The sequence below is a fragment of the Hyla sarda genome, chromosome 2 (genome assembly GCF_029499605.1).
Source record: "Hyla sarda isolate aHylSar1 chromosome 2, aHylSar1.hap1, whole genome shotgun sequence".
Taxonomy (NCBI): Eukaryota; Metazoa; Chordata; class Amphibia; order Anura; family Hylidae; genus Hyla; species Hyla sarda.
Window position 1 is genome coordinate 495,138,744 of NC_079190.1, and position 23,981 is coordinate 495,162,724.

The 23,981-nt window shown below is 43.8% G+C and overlaps 1 protein-coding gene across 2 annotated transcripts; it reads right to left on the minus strand.

The window, feature by feature from the left end:
- Positions 1-7,152: 7,152 nt before the first annotated feature.
- LOC130357176 (protein Mx1-like) lies at positions 7,153-23,396 on the minus strand. 2 transcript variants are annotated; one of them, XM_056559700.1, is made up of 3 exons: positions 23,188-23,396; positions 16,981-17,190; positions 7,153-7,802 (listed from the first exon to the last, which is right to left on the minus strand). In XM_056559700.1, the coding sequence occupies exons 1-3, from the start codon at positions 23,203-23,205 to the stop codon at positions 7,575-7,577; spliced, it is 456 nt and encodes a 151-aa protein (XP_056415675.1). In that variant the 5' UTR covers positions 23,206-23,396; the 3' UTR covers positions 7,153-7,574. The 2 variants fall into 2 exon arrangements, with proteins under 2 accessions (XP_056415675.1, XP_056415676.1); XM_056559701.1 differs by lacking the exon at positions 23,188-23,396 and adding an exon at positions 17,360-17,496.
- Positions 23,397-23,981: the final 585 nt, after the last annotated feature.

Consider the following 23,981-nt stretch of genomic DNA (forward strand, 5'->3'; position numbering starts at 1 on the left):
TAAATACTGTTGTAAAGCCCGATGTAACCAAGGAAGGTGTATGTGACCAGGTGACTTATTGGTTACCAGGGAGAAGCTAACCTAGAGCAGATCAATCTAAGCTGAGGTACAGTCAAGTGAAGACCTGAGAGTGTCTGGTGTCCTGAGGGAGACCAAGGCCTAGTCACACAGCCACTATCCGTGGAACCCCCTACAGGTGAAAGTCAGAGCCTGGTAAGCACGAATACGGCATGTAAGCTTATGTGCCGGCTTCGGCCGTGATCCTTTAGTACAAACTCCTAGTGGCTGGAACTGTAGAGCGGTACTATGGTTTATATGAGAGCATAATATATTACTTACCGTCATTACACAAATGTATGCACTACCGAATATTGATGTAAAGTTGTTTCACTGGGACCATATTGTAATAAAGTGTATATAAAATGTTTACGCAATTGTCTATAGTGCCTAATGTTTCTTCTAGCCATGGCAGTTGTACAGGAGGTATCCTGAACACAACAGGAAAAGCATATCTATATACCTCATTGCCATAAGATGCACTAATTTGGTGTACACAAGACACCTAAGTATATAATAGTCATTAGTCAAAAAGGTACTATTATTGGCTAGTCTTGAAAATGTTTATCCATTATATAATGCCATGTACAGATAGTCAGTACAAATGTATAATAGTGAGTAATGTATATATATATTACCTTTTATGTATAGGAAATAGTCATATACAGTATTAAGATAGGACTGTTAGCTTATAGCCAGTATATTTATACTTAGTCCATAAAAATATAAAGTGTCTAATGCTTATTGTTTCCTGTCCACTGTGCACAGGGGTCTCCTGTGGCCAGAGAGAGCACCTGGTGAGCGTAAGTAGCACAAAAAAGTGGCAAAGCTATTATATATACTGTTGTCATGTATTGTCAAATATATAAGGTCAATATAACTGCTAGTCCATAGTTATGGGGAGAAGTAGCATTCAAGCCGATGGGCCCCATTAGTACAGGCATCAGGGTTGAAAGCCTCAGACAGTCCGGTCCACATCAAAGCACATTTATTGGCAGTAGACGTCATTGTTTTGTTTTTGTTTGTTTTTTAACATTATTACTGATCAAAGTATTTTGTACTAGTGGTGTAGTGTTAGTTGTCAATAGATGTCAGTGTTTTTAATGTTTTAGCTCATCACTGTTTCATGCAGTGGATGTTTGTATGTGTATTTTTTTTATTTATTTTTTTCAATTAATTGATTTTCTGGATCTACTTTTTTGGATTACAGTGGTGTGGTAGTCACACACAGAACCTGTTACTTTGACTGGAGTCCATTAATTTTGGCAGTAGGCAATATTAAAGTCCTAGACATTTAGGGCAGGGTCCAAAATATGGCCAGAAGTGTAAAGCTGGTGTGGTAATGTGTGAGGTAACACAGACCTGGGAGAAGCTCCTGTGGGCAGAAAAGGGTCCTGAAATAGAGTCTAAGGGGAAGATTTATCAAGACCTGTGCTGAGGAAAAGTTGACCAGTTGCCCATAGCAACCAATCAGATCGCTTCTTTCATTTTTGAAAAGGCCTTTCAAAAATGAAAGAAACAATCTGATTGATTGCTATGGGCAACTGGTCAACTTTTCCTCAGCACAGGTCTTGATGAATCTCCCCCCATATTGTTAAATATTGTCATACTTCTGTGTTGCTGTATTCATTATATGTGCCAGTTATAGTGCCACTTAATGGGAATGTAACTCTTAAAGGGGTACTCCAGTGTAAAACAATGTTTTTTTTAAATCAACTGGTGGCAGAATGTTAAACAGATTTGTAAATGACTTCTATTAAAAAATCTTAATCCTTACAGTACTTATCGGCTGCTGTATTCTACAGAGGAAGGTCTTTTATTTTTGGATTTCTTTTCTATCTGACCACAGTGCTCTCTTCTGACACCTCGGTTTTTTGTCAAGAACTGTCCAGAGCAGGAGAGGTTTGCTATGGGCATTTGCTCCTACTCTGGACAGTTCCAGACATGGACAGAGGTGTCAGCAGAGAGCACTGTGGTCAGATAGAAAAGAAATACAAAAATAAAATAATTTTCTGTGGAGCGTACAGCAGTTGATAAGTACTGGAAGGATTACGATTTTTTTATAGAAATAATTTACAAATCTGTATAAGTTTCTGGCATCGGTTGATAAAAAAAAAGAAAAAAAGAAATGGTTTTCCACCGGAGTGCCCCTTTAACCCCTTAAGGACCCAGCCAATTTTCAGTGTAGGACCCGGCCATTTTTTGCACATCTGACCACTGTCACTTTAAGTATTAATAACTCTGGGATGCTTTTACCTTTCATTCTGATTCCGAGTTTGTTTTTTCGTGACATATTCTACTTTATATTAGTGGTAAAATTTAGTCGATACTTGCATCATTTCTTGGTGAAAAAAATCCAAAATTTGATGAAAAAAATTGAAAATTTAGCATTTTTCAAAATTTGAAGCTCTCTGCTTATAAGGAAAATGGACATTCCAAATAAATGATATATTGATTCACATATACAATATGTCTACCGTATTTTTCGCCCTATAGGACGCACCGGCGTATAAGACGCACCCAATTTATAGGTGCAAAATCTAAAAAAAATAAAGATTTTTAACCTAATAGTGGTCTTCAACCTGCGGACCTCCAGATGTTGCAAAACTACAACTCCCAGCATGCCCGGACAGCCGTTGGCCGTAGATTGAAGACCACTGCATAGGAGGTAATACTCACGTGTCCCCGCCGCTCCGGATCCGTCACCGCTGCCGTGGATGTCGCTCCATCGCTGTCGCCGTGTCCCCGTCGCTCCGGAATGTCTCTGCTGCCGGCCGGGTATCCTCGCTCTCCGTCGCCGCCATCACGTTGTTACGCACGCCGACGCACGTACGCGACGACGTGATGACGAGGAAGGAGAGCGCCGGCCATACAGGGGATCCCTGAACGGAGAAGACACCGAGGAGGCAGGTAAGGTCCCTCCCGGTGTCCTGTAAGTACTAACCCGGCTATTCAGTCGGTGAAATCGCGGCAGTCCCGAACAGCCCGACTGAACAGCCGGGTTAGTGTCACTTTCCCTTCAGACGCAGCGGTCAGCTTTGATCGCCGCGTCTGAAGGGTTAATACAGGGCCTCACTGCGATCGGTGATGTCCTGTATTAGCCGCGGGTCCCGGCCGTTGATGGCCGCAGGGACCGCCGCGATAGGGGTGTATTCGCCGTATAAGACGCACCGACTTTTTCCCCCCAGCTTTGGGGAAGAAAAAGTGCGTCTTATACGGCGAAAAATACGGTACTTTATGTTTGCAATAGAATACAGAAATTGGGGCTCAGAGTGGTGAATATTAGGATAACTTATGCTTATTTCAGTATATAATGTATAAAGTTAGTATACTTGTGAACTGTGAATCACAGGGCCCTTGTGAATCAACAGAAACACAAAAGGGTTGTTCAATGGTTAATACAATAAAATTTAAATCATGGCAAATAAAAAGGGTTATTACAATAAAATACGGCTTTTGAAACACATAAAATAATCCTTTAAATAAGTGTCCACACATCTATAGGAATGAAAGCAATGGTTTAGCGATTTGTAAAAATGCAGTGATTTCTCTGATAGTCTTGGTTCGCTATTTCCACAATTATTTTTGTATCCAGTTAGAATAAATAGTAAATGTCTTGAATAAAGAATGCAGAGATTTGTGCAAAGTTTAGTTAGTGGCAATTGTATCAACTGACTTTAGAATGTAACAAATTTGGATCCTCTATGCAGAGGGCTCGCTGCTGGAGACACAGCCGTCTCCCAATTGTGCAGCGGCAGTGTTAAGTTCAATAAGAATGAAAAGTGTAGTCAGAATGGGTACCTTCTGTAGATTGCGCTGATCGCCGGACGAGTCCCAGTCCCTGGGCAGAGGGTGCGCTGCTAGAGACTCGGCTGTCTCAGATGTGCAGCGGCAGCAGTGGGCTCAGTCCTTGGATACTGCATCGGTTCTCCGTTGTATTCTTGTGGAAAAGGTTGATGTGGCACTTGGATTGTTTGTGGTTGAAGCTGGACACGTTTCAGGTCCTCCTTAGGACCTTTCTTCAGCAGCTAAACATATGTAAACTTTACATATGTTTAGCTGCTGAAGAAAGGTCTTCTGCTGCACAATTGGGAGACGTTGGGTCGTTCCCCCTGTGGGCACTGGTGTCGCGGCGGTGGTGGTCGCCGCCCAGTGCTACGCCATTTTATGCTAGGGACGTTAGGGACCCACTCTAAATAGGTGGCCTTGACGTGGCGAGTAGTGTTGAGCGGCATAGGCCATATTCGAATTCGCGAATATTCGCGAATATTCGCATATTCGTTATCTCCTCGTTTTATTTTCGCATATGCGAAAATTAACATATGTGAAAATTTGCATATACAAAATTAGTATACGCGAAACTTCGCATATGCGAAAATTAACACAGTAGTATTACAGCCTTCTTTACACCACACAAGCTGGAATCAGAGAGGGGTGATCACTGTGATGTGTACTGTGAAGAAAAAAAACCAAAAAAAAAAAACGAATATTCGTAATTATGAATATATATAGCGCTATATTCGCGAAATTCGCAAATTCACGAATATGCGATATTCGCGAATAATATTCGAATTGCGAATATTCGCGAGCAACACTAGTGGCGAGTGGGCTTTGTACTTTTTGATCAAAACGTATATACTAACAACCTGTTAGTTTTTGAAATTATGCTGAGAAGCAATTGAATCATTGTGCAAGATTGTAGATGTGCGACCATGTCTGTTTTCTACTTGAGTAAACTTTACATATGTTTAGCTGCTGAAGAAAGGTCTTCCGCTGCACAATTGGGAGACGGCTGTGTCTCCCGCAGCGAGCCCTCTGCATAGAGGATCCAGATTTGTTACATTCTAAAGTCAGTTGATACAATTGCCACTAACTAAACTTTGCACAAATCGCTGCATTCTTTATTCAAGACATTTACTATTTATTCCAACTGGATACAAAAATAATTGTGGAAATAGCGAACCAAGACTATCAGAGAAATCACTGCATCTTTACAAATCGCTAAACCATTGCTTTCATTCCTATAGATGTGTGGACACTTATTTAAAGGATTATTTTATGTGTTTCAAAAGCCATATTTTATTGTAATAACCCTTTTAATTTGCCATGATTTTAATTTTATTGTATTAACCATTGAACAACCAGTTTGCGTTTCTGTTGATTCACAAGGGCCCTGTGATTCACAGTTCACAAGTATACTAACTTTATACATTATATACTGAAATAAACATACGTTATCCTAATATTCACCACTCTGAGCCCCAGTTTCTGTATTCAATTTTCTAAGTTATAATTTTTTTAAAGTGGTAAAATAAAACAAAACCTATATAAATTGGAATACAACCAAAAGATGCTCCGGAGGCACTCAACAAGAACATAGAAAACTCTTTCTTTATTTCAGGGTTAGCGTACAATAACAAATGCTGGATAAAAACATGAGGTCACAGCCGTTTCACGCCCCCTTCAGCGCTTTGTCAGACCATCTATATAAATTGAGTATCATTGTAATCATATGGATCTACAAAATAAAGATAATGTGCCATTTTTACGGAAAAAGTGCACTGCGTAGAATCAGAAGCCCCCAAAAGTTGCAAATTGGCAGGTTTTGCCACACAATTTTTTTTCTAGTTTCTCAGAAGATTGTTGACCTCATTGCAAAGTGCTATTGGTGGTGCAAAAAACAAGCCCTTATGTGGGTCCGTAGATGGAAAATTGATGAAAGTGTTATGGCTATTATATGGTGAAGAGGAAAAAACAAAAGTGTAAAAATGAAAAATGCTGCATCTTTAAAGGGATACTCTGATCGCGGGGGGGGGGGGGGGTGTTCCACATTGAGGGGGGCATGGCAGTGATATGGGGGATATGATGTCTTTGGAGTACCCCTTTAAGGGATTCTAAAATAATCTTATAGATCCGGAATACTAAACTCTATGAGGCAGATTCATCAAAACTTGTCCAGAGGAAAAGTCGACCAGTTGCCCATAGCAACCAATCAGATCGCTTGTTTCATTTTTGAAAAAGCCTTTAAAAGATTAAAAAAAAAAAAGCGATCTGATTGGTTGCTATGAACAACTGGGCAACTTTTCCTCAGGACAGGTCTTGAATTGATGAATCTCCCCCCATATGTGACAAAAAAAAAAAAAAACGCTGAACTCTCTCACCTAAAACCAATTGTCTGTGTAATTCCATCTGCACTCAGCTCAGTAAAGACAGTCATCCGTAACCTGACGTTGGTGTGTTCCTTTACTCCCCTTGTCTGGCCCAGGAGAAGCTGTCTCCAACCTCGTACCGTGTGTAGGATAACAGTGCCCTGGCGTCACGAAGTGATCCGGTATTTCTACTAACAACACGCCGTGGCACCACATCTTTTTTCTCCAGGTTGTTGTCTGACATATTGTATTGAACATTGGATGATGCTCTCTTCAGTAAACCTGAACAGAACGCATACTCTTCATAAGTAACAGACAGAAACAGGAAACTTTTAGGAAATGGATCAAACATGGTCAGTATTCTTGGCCGCAAGGCCATAGCTTTGCGCTGGATGGACCCCAGGGCACCCACACTAGCGGGATGGAGGGCTCTTGTCAATACCCCGGTGAACTATGAGTATCTTGTATACAAACATCGTAAGAATCCCGCTAAATTTCATAAAATATGGGCTGCTTGGTGTTCCTCCCCTCATGCACATTACACAATATCCAGATTTCTAGCCACTAGTGACCAACTTACATCTAGATCCTCTCTGTAATCTTTCTCTCCTTCTCTCCCCCCCCCTTTTATTTTTTTCCCCCCATCCTCCCCCTTCTTCTTCCACCCTTCTTCCCTTTCCTCTTTCCCTTCTCCCCCCTTCTTCTCGGTCAGTCAGCCAAGGCCTACCGGTCTGGTGTTGTGTGTAAGTCGTGTCTTGTCTTTGTCTTTGTCCTCCCCTTCCCAGGTTATTTTGTTCCCACTGGAAGTGGTTGGTTTTTATATGTGAGTTAGTATTGTAATTCATTGCTACGGTAATTGCTATTCTCCTGATAAGTTGACGCTTTGTTTCCCGACGTGCCGGTCGGAGCGTATTCGAATGACAAATTGTACGCTTGATTGTTCTGTTTACATCATTCTTTTATTATGCAATTACATCGCAATAAAAACTGTTAAAAAACAAAAAACAAAACATGGTAACTATTAGATGACATTTGGCCCAGTAAAATCAATGCCCACTTTGGCAACAAGACGGGCTATACATGGGCATCCCCATAAGACAGGTTGAGACGTGTGGCCAAAATGTCATATGAATGGGGCCTTAGACAATCTAAGTGCAGTTCTATACAGTGACTTGTGTTTATATTGATACATGAACCTTTCTATTAGGCCTATGACTATATTAAAGAATATATGGTTGAGGCCGTGAGGGCCATGTACAGCTCCTGGGCCATTAATTGTCAATCGCTCTTCTAAAAGAAAAGTTTATTTCATACAACAATGAGGATTTCCCCCTGTAACATGAAGTCCATAGAGAAGAGACTGTTCTATCAATCACTCTGGTTTAAATATCTTTGTAAACGTTCCCGGGCGAGCTGAATCTTATCCTTCAGCCTCTGTCTCTCTCCGGACAGGCCGTCTCTTTCTTCAAGCAGCTCATTCTTGTTTCTTCCTTCCAGCAGACGGATCATGTGATTTATTAGTTGGTCCTTAAACTCATTCAGAACGTGATGCTGAATAATCAGAGGGACCTGATTGGCCAAACGATTAGTCGTATTCTGGAAGAGAAATTAATAATAATAGTCTGACCGATCCTCTATACTACACCACACAGGAGAGATCCTCTATACTACAACACAGAGGAGAGATCCTCTATACTACAACACAGAGGAGAGATCCTCTATACTACACCACACAGGAGAGATCCTCTATACTACACCACACAGGAGAGATCCTCTATACTACACCACACACAGGACAGATCCTCTATACTACACCACACAGGACAGATCCTCTATACTACAACACACAGGAGAGATCCTCTATACTACACCACACAGGAGAGATCCTCTATACTACACCACACAGGAGAGATCCTCTATACTACACCACACAGGAGAGATCCTCTATACTACACCACACAGGAGAAATCCTCTATACTACACCACACAGGAGAGATCCTCTATACTACACCACACAGGAGAGATCCTCTATACTACACCACACAGGAGAGATCCTCTATACTACACCACACAGGACAGATCCTCTATACTACAACACACAGGAGAGATCCTCTATACTACACCACACAGGAGAGATCCTCTATACTGCACCACACAGGAGAGATCCTCTATACTACACCACACAGGACAGATCCTCTATACTACACCACACAGGAGAGATCCTCTATACTACACCACACGGGAGAGAACCTCTATACTACACCACACACAGGACAGATCCTCTATACTACACCACACACAGGAGAGATCCTCTATACTACAACAAAGAGGAGAGATCCTCTATACTACACCACACAGGAGAGATCCTCTATACTGCACCACACAGGAGAGATCCTCTATACTACACCACACAGGAGAGATCCTCTATACTACACCACACAGGACAGATCCTCTATACTACACCACACAGGAGAGATCCTCTATACTACACCACAGACAGGACAGATCCTCTATACTACACCACACAGGAGAGATCCTCTATACTACACCACACAGGACAGATCCTCTATACTACACTACACAGGACAGATCCTCTATACTGCACCACACAGGACAGATCCTCTATACTACACCACACAGGACAGATCCTCTATACTACACCACACAGGAGAGATCCTCTATACTACACCACACAGGACAGATCCTCTATACTACACCACACAGGACAGATCCTCTATACTGCACCACACAGGACAGATCCTCTATACTACACCACACAGGAGAGATCCTCTATACTACACCACACAGGACAGATCCTCTATACTACACCACACAGGACAGATCCTCTATACTACAACACACAGGAGAGATCCTCTATACTACACCACACAGGAGAGATCCTCTATACTACACCACACAGGACAGATCCTCTATACTACACCACACAGGACAGACCCTCTATACTACACCACACACAGGAGAGATCCTCTATACTACAACACACAGGAGAGATCCTCTATACTACACCACACAGGACAGATCCTCCATACTACACCACACAGGACAGATCCTCTATACTACACCACACAGGACAGACCCTCTATACTACACCACACACAGGAGAGATCCTCTATACTACAACACACAGGAGAGATCCTCTATACTACAACACACAGGAGAGATCCTCTATACTACACCACACAGGAGAGATCCTCTATACTACACCACACAGGAGAGATCCTCTATACTACACCACACAGGAGAGATCCTCTATACTACACCACACAGGACACATCCTCTATACTACACCACACAGGACAGATCCTCTATACTACACCACACAGGAGAGATCCTCTATACTACACCACACAGGAGAGATCCTCTATACTACACCACACAGGAGAGATCCTCTATACTACACCACACAGGAGAGATCCTCTATACTACACCACACACAGGACAGATCCTCTATACTACACCACACAGGACAGATCCTCTATACTACACCACACAGGACAGATCCTCTATACTACACCACACAGGACAGATCCTCTATACTACACCACACAGGACAGATCCTCTATACTACAACACAGAGGAGAGATCCTCTATACTACACCACACAGGACAGATCCTCTATACTACAACACACAGGACAGATCCTCTATACTACACCACACAGGACAGATCCTCTATACTACACCACACAGGACAGATCCTCTATACTACACCACACAGGACAGATCCTCTATACTACAACACAGAGGAGAGATCCTCTATACTACACCACACAGGACAGATCCTCTATACTACAACACACAGGACAGATCCTCTATACTACACCACACAGGAGAGATCCTCTATACTACACCACACAGGAGAGATCCTCTATACTACACCACACAGGAGAGATCCTCTATACTACACCACACAGGAGAGATCCTCTATACTACACCACACAGGACAGATCCTCTATACTACACCACACAGGTGAGATCCTCTATACTGCACCACACAGGACAGATCCTCTATACTACACCACACAGGAGAGATCCTCTATACTACACCACACAGGAGAGATCCTCTATACTACACCACACAGGAGAGATCCTCTATACTACACCACACAGGACAGATCCTCTATACTACAACACAGAGGAGAGATCCTCTATACTACACCACACAGGAGAGATCCTCCATACTACACCACACAGGAGAGATCCTCCATACTACACCACACAGGAGAGATCCTCTATACTACAACACACAGGAGAGATCCTCTATACTACACCACAGACAGGACACATCCTCTATACTACACCACACAGGACAGATCCTCTATACTACACCACACAGGAGAGATCCTCTATACTACACCACACAGGACAGATCCTCTATACTACACCACACAGGAGAGATCCTCTATACTACACCACACAAGAGAGATCCTATATACTACACCACACAGGAGAGATCCTCTATACTACACCACACAAGAGAGATCCTCTATACTACACCACACAGGAGAGATCCTCTATACTACACCACACAGGAGAGATCCTCTATACTACACCACACAGGAGAGATCCTCTATACTACACCACACAGGAGAGATCCTCTATACTACACCACACAGGACAGATCCTCTATACTACAACACAGAGGAGAGATCCTCTATACTACACCACACAGGAGAGATCCTCTATACTACACCACACAGGAGAGATCCTCTATACTACACCACACAGGACACATCCTCTATACTACAACACACAGGAGAGATCCTCTATACTACACCACAGACAGGACACATCCTCTATACTACACCACACAGGACAGATCCTCTATACTACACCACACAGGAGAGATCCTCTATACTACACCACACAGGAGAGATCCTCTATACTACACCACACAGGACAGATCCTCTATACAACACCACACAGGAGAGATCCTCTATACTACACCACACAGGAGAGATCCTCTATACTACACCACAGACAGGACAGATCCTCTATACTACAACACAGAGGAGAGATCCTCTATACTACACCACACAGGACAGATCCTCTATACTACACCACACACAGGACAGATCCTCTATACTACAACACACACAGGAGAGATCCTCTATACTACACCACACACAGGACAGATCCTCTATACTACACCACACAGGAGAGATCCTCTATACTACACCACACAGGAGAGATCCTCTATACTACACCACACAGGAGAGATCCTCTATACTACACCACACAGGACAGATCCTCTATACTACACCACACAGGAGAGATCCTCTATATTACACCACACAGGACAGATCCTCTATACTACAACACAGAGGAGAGATCCTCTATACTGCACCACACAGGACAGATCCTCTATACTACACCACACAGGAGAGATCCTCTATATTACACCACACAGGACAGATCCTCTATACTACAACACAGAGGAGAGATCCTCTATACTACACCACACAGGACAGATCCTCTATACTACACCACACAGGAGAGATCCTCTATATTACACCACACAGGATAGATCCTCTATACTACAACACAGAGGAGAGATCCTCTATATTACACCACACAGGAGAGATCCTCTATACTACACCACACAGGAGAGATCCTCTATACTACACCACACAGGAGAGATCCTCTATACTACACCACACAGGAGAGATCCTCTATACTACACCACACAGGACAGATCCTCTATACTACACCACACAGGACAGATCCTCTATACTACAACACACAGGACAGATCCTCTATACTACACCACACAGGACAGATCCTCTATACTACACCACACACAGGACAGATCCTCTATACTACACCACACAGGAGAGATCCTCTATACTACACCACACAGGAAATATCCTCTATACTACACCACACAGGACAGATCCTCTATACTACAACACAGAGGAGAGATCCTCTATACTACACCACACAGGACAGATCCTCTATACTACACCACACAGGAGAGATCCTCTATACTACACCACACAGGAAATATCCTCTATACTACACCACACAGGACAGATCCTCTATACTACACCACACACAGGACAGATCCTCTATACTACACCACACACAGGAGAGATCCTCTATACTACAACACAGAGGAGAGATCCTCTATACTACACCACACAGGAGAGATTCTCTATACTACACCACACAGGACAGATCCTCTATACTACACCACACAGGAGAGATCCTCTATACTACACCACACAGGAGAGATCCTCTATACTACACCACACAGGACAGATCCTCTATACTACACCACACAGGACAGATCCTCTATACTACACCACACAGGACGGATCCTCTATACTACACCACACAGGACAGATCCTCTATACTACAACACAGAGGAGAGATCCTCTATACTACACCACACAGGACAGATCCTCTATACTACACCACACACAGGACAGATCCTCTATACTACAACACAGAGGAGAGATCCTCTATACTGCACCACACAGGACGGATCCTCTATACTACACCACACAGGACAGATCCTCTATACTACACCACACAGGACAGATCCTCTATACTACACCACACAGGACAGATCCTCTATACTACACCACACAGGACAGATCCTCTATACTACAACACAGAGGAGAGATCCTCTATACTACACCACACAGGAGAGATCCTCTATACTACACCACACAGGAGAAATCCTCTATACTACACCACACAGGAGCGATCCTCTATACTACACCACATAGGAGAGATCCTCTATACTACACCACATAGGAGAGATCCTCTATACTACACCACACACAGGAGAGATCCTCTATACTACAACACAGAGGAGAGATCCTCTATACTACACCACACACAGGACAGATCCTCTATACTACAACACAGAGGAGAGATCCTCTATACTACACCACACAGGACGGATCCTCTATACTACACCACACAGGACAGATCCTCTATACTACAACACAGAGGAGAGATCCTCTATACTACACCACACAGGACAGATCCTCTATACTACACCACACACAGGACAGATCCTCTATACTACAACACAGAGGAGAGATCCTCTATACTACACCACACAGGACGGATCCTCTATACTACACCACACAGGACAGATCCTCTATACTACACCACACAGGACAGATCCTCTATACTACAACACAGAGGAGAGATCCTCTATACTACACCACACAGGAGAGATCCTCTATACTACACCACACAGGAGAAATCCTCTATACTACACCACACAGGACAGATCCTCTATACTACACCACACAGGACAGATCCTCTATACTACACCACACAGGAGAGATCCTCTATACTACACCACACAGGACAGATCCTCTATACTACAACACACACAGGACAGATCCTCTATACTACACCACACACAGGACAGATCCTCTATACTGCAACACACACAGGACAGATCCTCTATACTACAACACACACAGGACAGATCCTCTATACTACACCACACAGGAGAGATCCTCTATACTACACCACACAGGACAGATCCTCTATACTACAACACACACAGGACAGATCCTCTATACTACACCACACAGGAGAGATCCTCTATACTACACCACACAGGACAGATCCTCTATACTACAACACATACAGGACAGATCCTCTATACTACAACACACACAGGACAGATCCTCTATACTACAACACACACAGGACAGATCCTCTATACTACAACACACACAGGACAGATCCTCTATACTACAACACACACAGGACAGATCCTCTTTACTACAACACAGAGGAGAGATCCTCTATACTACACCACACAGGAGAGATCCTCTATACTACACCACACAGGACAGATCCTCTATACTACACCACACAGGACAGATCCTCTATACTACACCACACAGGAGAGATCCTCTATACTACACCACACAGGAGAGATCCTCTATACTACACCACACAGGAGAGATCCTCTATACTACACCACACAGGACAGATCCTCTATACTACACCACACAGGACAGATCCTCTATACTACACCACACAGGAGAGATCCTCTATACTACACCACACAGGACAGATCCTCTATACTACACCACACAGGACAGATCCTCTATACTACAACACAGAGGAGAGATCCTCTATACTACACCACACAGGACAGATCCTCTATACTACACCACACAGGACAGATCCTCTATACTACACCACACAGGAGAGATCCTCTATACTACACAACACAGGACAGATCCTCTATACTACACCACACAGGACAGATCCTCTATACTACACCACACAGGACAGATCCTCTATACTACACCACACAGGACAGATCCTCTATACTACACCACACACAGGACAGATCCTCTATACTACGCCACACAGGAGAGATCCTCTATACTACACCACACAGGACAGATCCTCTATACTACACCACACAGGACAGATCCTCTATACTACACCACACAGGACAGATCCTCTATACTACACCACACAGGAGAGATCCTCTATACTACAACACAGAGGAGAGATCCTCTATACTACACCACACAGGACAGATCCTCTATACTACACCACACAGGACAGATCCTCTATAATACACCACACAGAACAGATCCTCTATACTACACCACACAGGACAGATCCTCTATACTACACCACACAGGACAGATCCTCTATACTACACCACACAGGAGAGATCCTCTATACTACACCACACAGGAGAGATCCTCTATACTACACCACACAGGAGAGATCCTCTATACTACACCACACACAGGACAGATCCTCTATACTACACCACACAGGACAGATCCTCTATACTACACCACACAGGACAGACCCTCTATACTACACCACACACAGGACAGATCCTCTATACTACACCACACAGGAGAGATCCTCTATACTGCACCACACAGGACAGATCCTCTATACTACACCACACAGGAGAGATCCTCTATACTCTACCACACAGGAGAGATCCTCTATACTACACCCCACAGGAGAGATCCTCTATACTACAACACACACAGGACAGATCCTCTATACTACACCCCACAGGAGAGATCCTCTATACTACAACACACACAGGACAGATCCTCTATACTACACCACACAGGAGAGATCCTCTATACTGCACCACACAGGACAGATCCTCTATACTACACCACACAGGAGAGATCCTCTATACTACACCACACAGGAGAGATCCTCTATACTACACCACACAGGAGAGATCCTCTATACTACAACACACACAGGACAGATCCTCTATACTACACCCCACAGGAGAGATCCTCTATACTACACCACACAGGACAGATCCTCTATACTACACCACACAGGAGAGATCCTCTATACTACACCACACAGGAGAGATCCTCTATACTATACCACACAGGACAGATCCTCTATACTACACCACACAGGACAGATCCTCTATACTACACCACACAGGAGATATCCTCTATACTACACCACACAGGAGAGATCCTCTATACTACACCACACAGGACAGATCCTCTATACTACACCACACAGGAGAGATCCTCTATACTACACCACACACAGGACAGATCCTCTATACTACACCACACAGGACAGATCCTCTATACTACACCACACAGGAGAGATCCTCTATACTACAACACAGAGGAGAGATCCTCTATACTACACCACACAGGACAGATCCTCTATATTACACCACACAGGAGAGATCCTCTATACTACACCACACACAGGACAGATCCTCTATACTACACCACACAGGAGAGATCCTCTATACTACACCACACAGGAGAGATCCTCTATACTGCACCACACAGGACAGATCCTCTATACTACACCACACAGGAGAGATCCTCTATACTACACCACACAGGAGAGATCCTCTATACTACACCACACAGGAGAGATCCTATATACTACACCACACAGGAGAGATCCTCTATACTACACCACACAGGAGAGATCCTCTATACTACACCACACAGGACAGATCCTCTATACTACACCACACAGGTGAGATCCTCTCTACTACACCACACAGGAGAGATCCTCTATACTACACCACACAGGAGAGATCCTCTATACTACACCACACAGGAGAGATCCTATATACTACACCACACAGGAGAGATCCTCTATATTACACCACACAGGAGAGATCCTCTACACTACATCACACAGGAGAGATCCTCTATACTACACCACACAGGACAGATCCTCTATACTACACCACACAGGAGAGATCCTCTATACTACACCACACAGGACAGATCCTCTATACTACACCACACAGGAGAGATCCTCTATACTACACCACACAGGACAGATCCTCTATACTACACCACACAGGAGAGATCCTCTATACTACACCACACAGGAGAGATCCTCTACACTACACCACACAGGAGAGATCCTCTATACTACCCCACACAGGAGAGATCCTCTATACTACACCACACAGGAGCGATCCTCCATACTACACCACATAGGAGAGATCCTCTATACTACACCACACACAGGACAGATCCTCTATACTACACCACACAGGACAGATCCTCTATACTACACCACACAGGAGAGATCCTCTATACTACACCACACAGGAGCGATCCTCCATACTACACCACACAGGACAGATCCTCTATACTACACCACACAGGAGCGATCCTCCATACTACACCACACAGGGGATGGTCCTGTAGGAGATATTTTTCCAGAACTGACTTTTCATGTCATGCATTAATAACCCTAAATCCTAAAGAGTCACTCACCTGAAAGTACGCCTCCATATGAGAGGTCAACTGATTTAAAGACAGCTGCTCCTCGGTTAGCCCATTGTTTCTCTCTGCAGTTCTTATAGCTGACAAAGCTTCACTGTACAGAGAGTCCTGGCAATAAATGATTTTCTCCATTTTGAACTGTAATTTGATCACCCCTTCCGCTTCCTTTTTCTGCTTGTAAGATATTTCCTCAATGTGGTTCTTGGAACATAAAAGAAAAGTGTGAGCAAAGATTTAACATTATTTAGGTGAAAAAAAAAAAAAGAACAATTTTCTTCTTATGCAACATATAAAAAATGATCAAGAGTTTTTCTATCCCAATTCATATTGTAGACAATCTGTGAAATGTTCCAACAAACAGCAGAGATACCTCGGGCCTGGAGTAGTTGACATCTACCCTGGTGTATAATAACGATGATAAAGACCCAGGAGTTCACTTCATGTTTGAGATCCAAAGGATAGGGGATAAGATGTCTGATCGCGGGGGTCCCTGCTGCACCCGGCATTCGTTTTGAGTGCCGGGTGCAGCGCTGGAGGTTCTTGACGTCCCGGCCGTGCCCCGCTCTTGGCGTCACGGCTATGCCCCCTCAATGCAAGTCTATGGGAAGGGGCGTGACATCTATCACGCCCCTTCCCATAGACTTGCATTGAGGGGGCATGGCCGTGATGTCACAAGCGGGGCATGGCCGTGATGTCACGAGCCTCCACCCTGAATCGCCAGTCATCCGCCACGGAGTGAAGTTTGTTCAGCGCACTGGATGTCTGGGGTGCCGCAGTCATGATCGCAGGGGTTCCCAGCGGTGCGACCCCCTTGATCAGACATCTTATCCTTTAACCTTTAGATAGGGTATAAGATGTCTAGGGGTGGAGTACCCCTTTAATGGTCAAACATTGGTTCCAGGTAAGGCTACTTCTAATACGTGGCAGTGGAGGGCTACTTTTCCTATGAAGCACTGCATAACTTATGACTCCACACTCCAGTTTGTTGGTCTTCTCAAAGAGGCACATTGTCCCTTCAATATATGATCAAAAGAAGATTTAGATGTTGGCGCAAAGTAAAGGAGAATTACTGCCCAACATTTCAGAACGTGCTCTCTCCCTGGAACTTGTCTTGTAAATACGATGTGCAAGGGGAGACGAGAAGGTCCTTGAGCAACTACAGGCCATTTTTATTGTCTAACAAACTCTTGATAGGCTGTCCTGTGGCTTTGGACTGTCTCGGGCAGCTTGGCAGCACAAGGTGAGTCCTAAAATAAATTTTGTATATTGTAATGTCAGAGAATATATTTTCCTAAATTAATTATTTTATTGTTATGTGTATATGTTTTATATGTGACTGTACCTTTAACCCCTTAAGGACCCATGACGTATGCATACGTCTCTGCACCCTGGGCTTTAAGGACCCATGACGTATGAGTACGTCATGGCGTTTTCCGGTCCCTGCCGCGCACCGGGCAGAGATCGGAAGCGGATGCCTGCTTCCGGCCATGATCGCCGCAAATCGCGAGGGAAATCGCCCATGCGATCTGCGGCGATACCGGGCTGATCGGGTCTCTGGGACCCGACCGCCCGGTAATTTTGCATGATCCCGGTTGTCACACACAGCCAGGACCATGCTGAAGTATAGGAGCGAGGTGGCTAGCCTGCCACCTCCTCCTATAAACTGCGATTCCTCGGTTAGCTAACCGACCAATCGCAGGGGAGGGGGGGGGGGGCGATTACTTCCTCCCGCCCTGCCCAGCCCCTGGAAGTCCGGAGAGAACGGGAGGAAGACTGGAGGACGCGGCGGGGGATGGGGGAGTTCTGGGGACCGGCCCCGGTACTTACCTCGTACCTGAGGACCCTGATCCCGGCGGCGGAGATGGTGGCGGTGGCAACAGGCGGCGGTGGCAAGTGGATATTCGGCGGCGCCGCGGGACCTTTGCAGCATTCCAGACCGCCGTAAAGCGATGTGGACTGCTCCATCTGGTCCCCTTACACTACAACTCCCAGCATGCCCAGACAGCCCTTGGCGTCTGGGCATGCTGGGAGTTGCAGTTTTGCAACATCTGGAGGTCTGCAGTTTTGGGACCACTGTGCCCTTCCAGATGTTGCAAAACTACACATCCTCAGCATGCCCTTACTGTCCAGGCATGCTGGGAGTTGTAGTTCTGTAACATCTGGCCCTTCAGATCTTGCAGAACTACAACTCCCAGCATGCCTGGACAGTTTTGGCATACTGGGAGTTGTAGTTTTGCAACATCTGGAAGGGCACAGATGGGAACCACTGTATTAGTGGTCTGCAAACTGTAGTCCTCCAGATGTTGCAAAACTACAACTCCAAGCATGCTGGGAGTTGTAGTTCGGCAACATCTGGCTCTAAAGATGTTGCTGAACTACTACTTCCAGCATGCCTGAGAATGTTTGGGAGTTGTGGTTTTGCAACAACTGGAGGCACACTGGTTGGGAAACATTGTCTGTTTCCTAACTCAGTGTTTCCCAACCCGTGTGCCTCCAGCTGTTGCAAAACAATAACTACCAGTATGCACTGATAGACTGTGCACGCTGGGAGTTGTAGTTTTGCAACAGCTGGAGGTCCCCCCCCCCCTCCCTGGCTTACAGTGAGTATCAGGCTGCAAGTTTGCGATGCAGCAAACTTTGCGCGGCAGCTCAAACTCGCAGGGGGAAACTCGCTGTAATCCCCCACCCGTGTGAATGTACCCAAAAAACACTACACTATCACAAAATAAAATAAAAAGCAAAAAACACTTCATATACACATACCCCTCCCCAATAAAAATGAAAAATGTCTGGTACGCCACTGTTTCCAAAATGAAGCCTCGAGCTGTTGCAAAACAAAAACTCCCAGTATTGCCAGATAGCCGTTGACTGTCCAAGCATGCTGGGAGTTTTGCAACAGCTGGAGGCACCCTGTTTGGGAATCACTGGCGTAGAATACCCCTATGTCCACCCCTATGCAAATCCCTAATTCAGGCCTCAAGTGCGCATGGCGCTCTCACTTTGGAGCCCTGTCGTATTTCAAGGCAACAGTTTAGGGCCACATATGGGGTATCGCCGTACTCAGGAGAAATTGCCTAACAAAATTTGGGGGGCTTTTTCTCCTTTCACCCCTTATGAAAAGGTGAAGTTGTGGTCTACACCAGCATGTTAGTGTAAAAAAATATTTTTTTTACACTAACATGCTGGTGTTGCCCTATACTTTTCATTTTGACAAGAGGTAAAAGGGAAAAAAGACCCCCAAAATTTGTAATGCAATTTCTCCCGAGATACCCCATATGTGGGCGCAAAGTGCTCTGGGGGCGCACAACAAGGCCCAGAAGGGAGAGTGCACCATGTACATTTGATGTGATTTGCACAGGGGTGGCTGATTGTTACAGCGGTTTTGACAAACGCAAAAAAAACTAAACCCCACATGTGACCCCATTTCGGAAACTACACCCCTCACGGAATGTAATGAGGGGTGCAGTGAGAATTTACACCCCACTGGTGTCTGACAGAGCTTTGGAACAGTGGGCTGTGCAAATTAAAAATGTTGTACAGCCCAGTGTTCCAAAGATCTGACAGACACCAGTGGGGGGTAAATGCTCACTGTACCCCTTGTTATGTTCCTCAAGGGGTCTATTTTCCAAAATGGTATGCCATGTGGGGGTTATTTTGCTGTCCTGGCACCATAGGGGCTTCCTAAATGCGACATGCCCCCGAGCTAAATTTGCTCTCAAAAAGCCAAATATGACTCCTTCCCTTCTGAGCATTGTAATTCGCCCGTAGTGTACTTCAGGTCAACTTATGGGGTACCTCCATACTCAGAAGAGATGGGGTTACAAATTTTTGGGGGGTATTTTCTGCTATTAACCCTTGCAAAAATGTGAAATTTGGGGGGGAAACACACATTTTAGTGAAATTTTTCTTTTCTTACGTATGCAAAAGTCGTGAAACCCCATGTGGGGTATTAAGGCTCACTTTATTCCTTGTTACGTTCCTCAAGGGGTCTAGTTTCCAAAATGGTAGGCCATGTGGGTATTTTTTGCTGTCCTGGCACCATAGGGGCTTCCTAAATGCGACATGCCCCCGAGCAAAATTTGCTCTCAAAAAGCCAAATATGACTCCTCTTCTGAGCATTGTAGTTCGCCCGTAGTGCACTTCAGGTCAACTTATGGGGTACCTCCATACTCAGAAGAGATGGGGTTACAAATTTTGGGGGGCGTTTTCTGCTATTAACCCTTGCAAAAATTAGAAATTTGGGGGGAAACACACATTTTAGTGAAATGTATTTTTTATTTTTTTACATATGCAAAAGTCCTGAAACACCTGTGGGTTATTAAGGCTCACTTTATTCCTTGTTACGTTCCTCAAGGGGTCTAGTTTCCAAAATGGTATGCCATGTCATTTTTCTTTGCTGTTCTGGCACCATAGGGGCTTCCTAAATGCAACATGCCCCCCAAAAACCATTTCCGAAAAATGTACTCTCCAAAATCCCCTTGTCGCTCCTTCGCTTCTGAGGCCTCTACTGCGCCCACCGAACACTTTACATAGACATATGAGGTATATGCTTACTCGAGAGAAATTGGGCTACAAATACAAGTATACATTTTCTCCTTTTATCCCTTGTAAAAATTCAAAAATTGGGTCTACAAGAACATGCGAGTGTCAAAAATGAAGATTGTGAATTTTCTCCTTCACTTTGCTGCTATTCCTGTGAAACACCTAAAGGGTTAAAACGCTGACTGAATGTCATTTTGAATACTTTGGGGGGGGGGGGGGGGCAGTTTTTATAATGGGGTCATTTGTGGGGTATTTCTAATATGAAGACCCTTCAAATCCACTTCAAACCTGAACTGGTCCCTGAACAATTGTGAGTTTGGAAATTTTGTGAAAAATTGGAAAATTGCTGCTGAACTTTGAAGCCCTCTGGTGTCTTCCAAAAGTAAAAACACGTCAATTTTATGATGCCAACATAAATTAGACATATTGTATATGTGAATAAAAATTAATTTATTTGGAATATCCATTTTCCTTACAAGCAGAGAGCTTCAAAGTTAGAAAAATGCAAAATTTTTAAATTTTTCATCAAATTTGAGGATTTTTCACCAAGAAAGGATGCAATTTACCACAAAATTTTACCACTATGTTAAAGTAGAATATGTCACGAAAAAACAGTCTCTGAATCAGAATGATAACTAAAAGCATTCCAGAGTTATTAATGTTTAAAGTGACAGTGGTCAAATGTGCAAAAAATGGCTGGGTCCTAAGGTGTAAAATGGCTGGGTCCTTAAGGAGTTAATTGAGACCATGTGATCTGTATGCTAATGAGAACACCAAAAGTCTCCCCTGTATAGTGTAGTGGGGGGAGGAGTTGTTCAGTCTAGTGTAAGCTGAGCTACAGTGTAGTTCAGGAGTGCTGTGTGTTGTGTGCTCTGAGGAGAGGCCTACTTCAAATCTAACCTTTCAACTGGTCATCCTGCAAGGATTACTTCCACGGTGGAAGTTCACGCCTCTGCGGTCAAGTCTTTAGTACCTTGACAGGATCCTACCTACCAGGATTCAATCTTCCGCCTCACAAGTCAGTATAAATCTGTTTGGTGTAAGCACCACAAGTCTCCGCAAGGCAATAGGGCTCCCAAGGGGTTACCCTGCACTCTCACACCTAAAGCAAGCTGTATGTGTATTACCATCTCCACCAGCTCAGTAAAGACAGTTATCCGTAACCTGACGTCGGTGTGTTCATTTACTCCCCGTGTCTGGCCCAGGAGAAGCTGTCTCCAACCTCGAACCGTATATAGGATAACGGTGCCCAGGCGTCACGAAGTGATCAGGTATTTCCACCAACACCCCCCCCTGTGTCACCACATCTGTCCTCTAAAAGAAATATTCTGGATAAATTTAATTTGACAAATTCTGAGGGACCCTGTTTACATACAGTCCATTACGTCTATTAGGTTTTTAGGTCTATTAGGTTTTTCATTGAGGAGTCTCTATCAAGCTTGGCTATTCTGGAAGTCAAAAACCTCAGCGTGGCAATATAGTCAGTGTGAACAGCGCCGCCACCGGTCTCTATTTACAAGATGCTGCTGTATTCTGTATATGACTTATAGACATCTTTTACTTATTACACAATTAAAAGACAATAATCAGACCAACAAATACTTAACACAGAGGTGATACTTAACACAATACAGAATTCTAGCATATGAACCTTACCGTGGCGGCATCGTACATTTTTTCAAACTGGGCGAAACATTTTGAAGCTACGTCCGTAAAACATTTCTGGATGAGTTCTAGGGCAAAGAGAAATTGGGGAAATTCATGAATTAATATAATATGCTCCTATTTTCAAAGCAGACTGCAATTTTACTTTATGTTAAATCAAATCTCTATCCAAATAGTGAAAGTTAAAATTTGCTCTTATGCTGATTTTGCGTCTTTTTATATGAATACATTTTTATTTTTTGTAATATTCAAAGAAAATGTTTAATAAAATGGATAGTAGTGTCTGTGTGTGTGTATATATATGTATATATATATATATATATATATATATATATATATATATATATATATTTATAAGTATATGTTATTAATATTATTAAAGGTGGCACAGCACTTTCCAGGTCAGGGTCAGTAAGTAAGTAAATATGAGGAATTTTGTAATTTAGCTCATCTTATTAGAATTCAAATGCTTCTTACCCCCTTCCTGCTGTTCAAATCTTCCCTGAAAATCATCTCTGCTTTATCCTGTGTCTGCTAGACAAGTAATACAAGTCTATGGAGGGGGGAGCTTCACCCACCAGCTTTTGGAGAACTACATATTACAAGTAAAGTCTGCAGAGCAGAAATCTGATGAAAAATACCATGTACAAGTGATATTACTGCCAGATATACAGTAATGCTGCTCCTCATGCACACACACAGGACAACTTATTATGAAAAGTCACCTGAAATGACAACTACGCTTTTACTACAGACCATCAAATGTCTATAGCCTATTGGCAGTC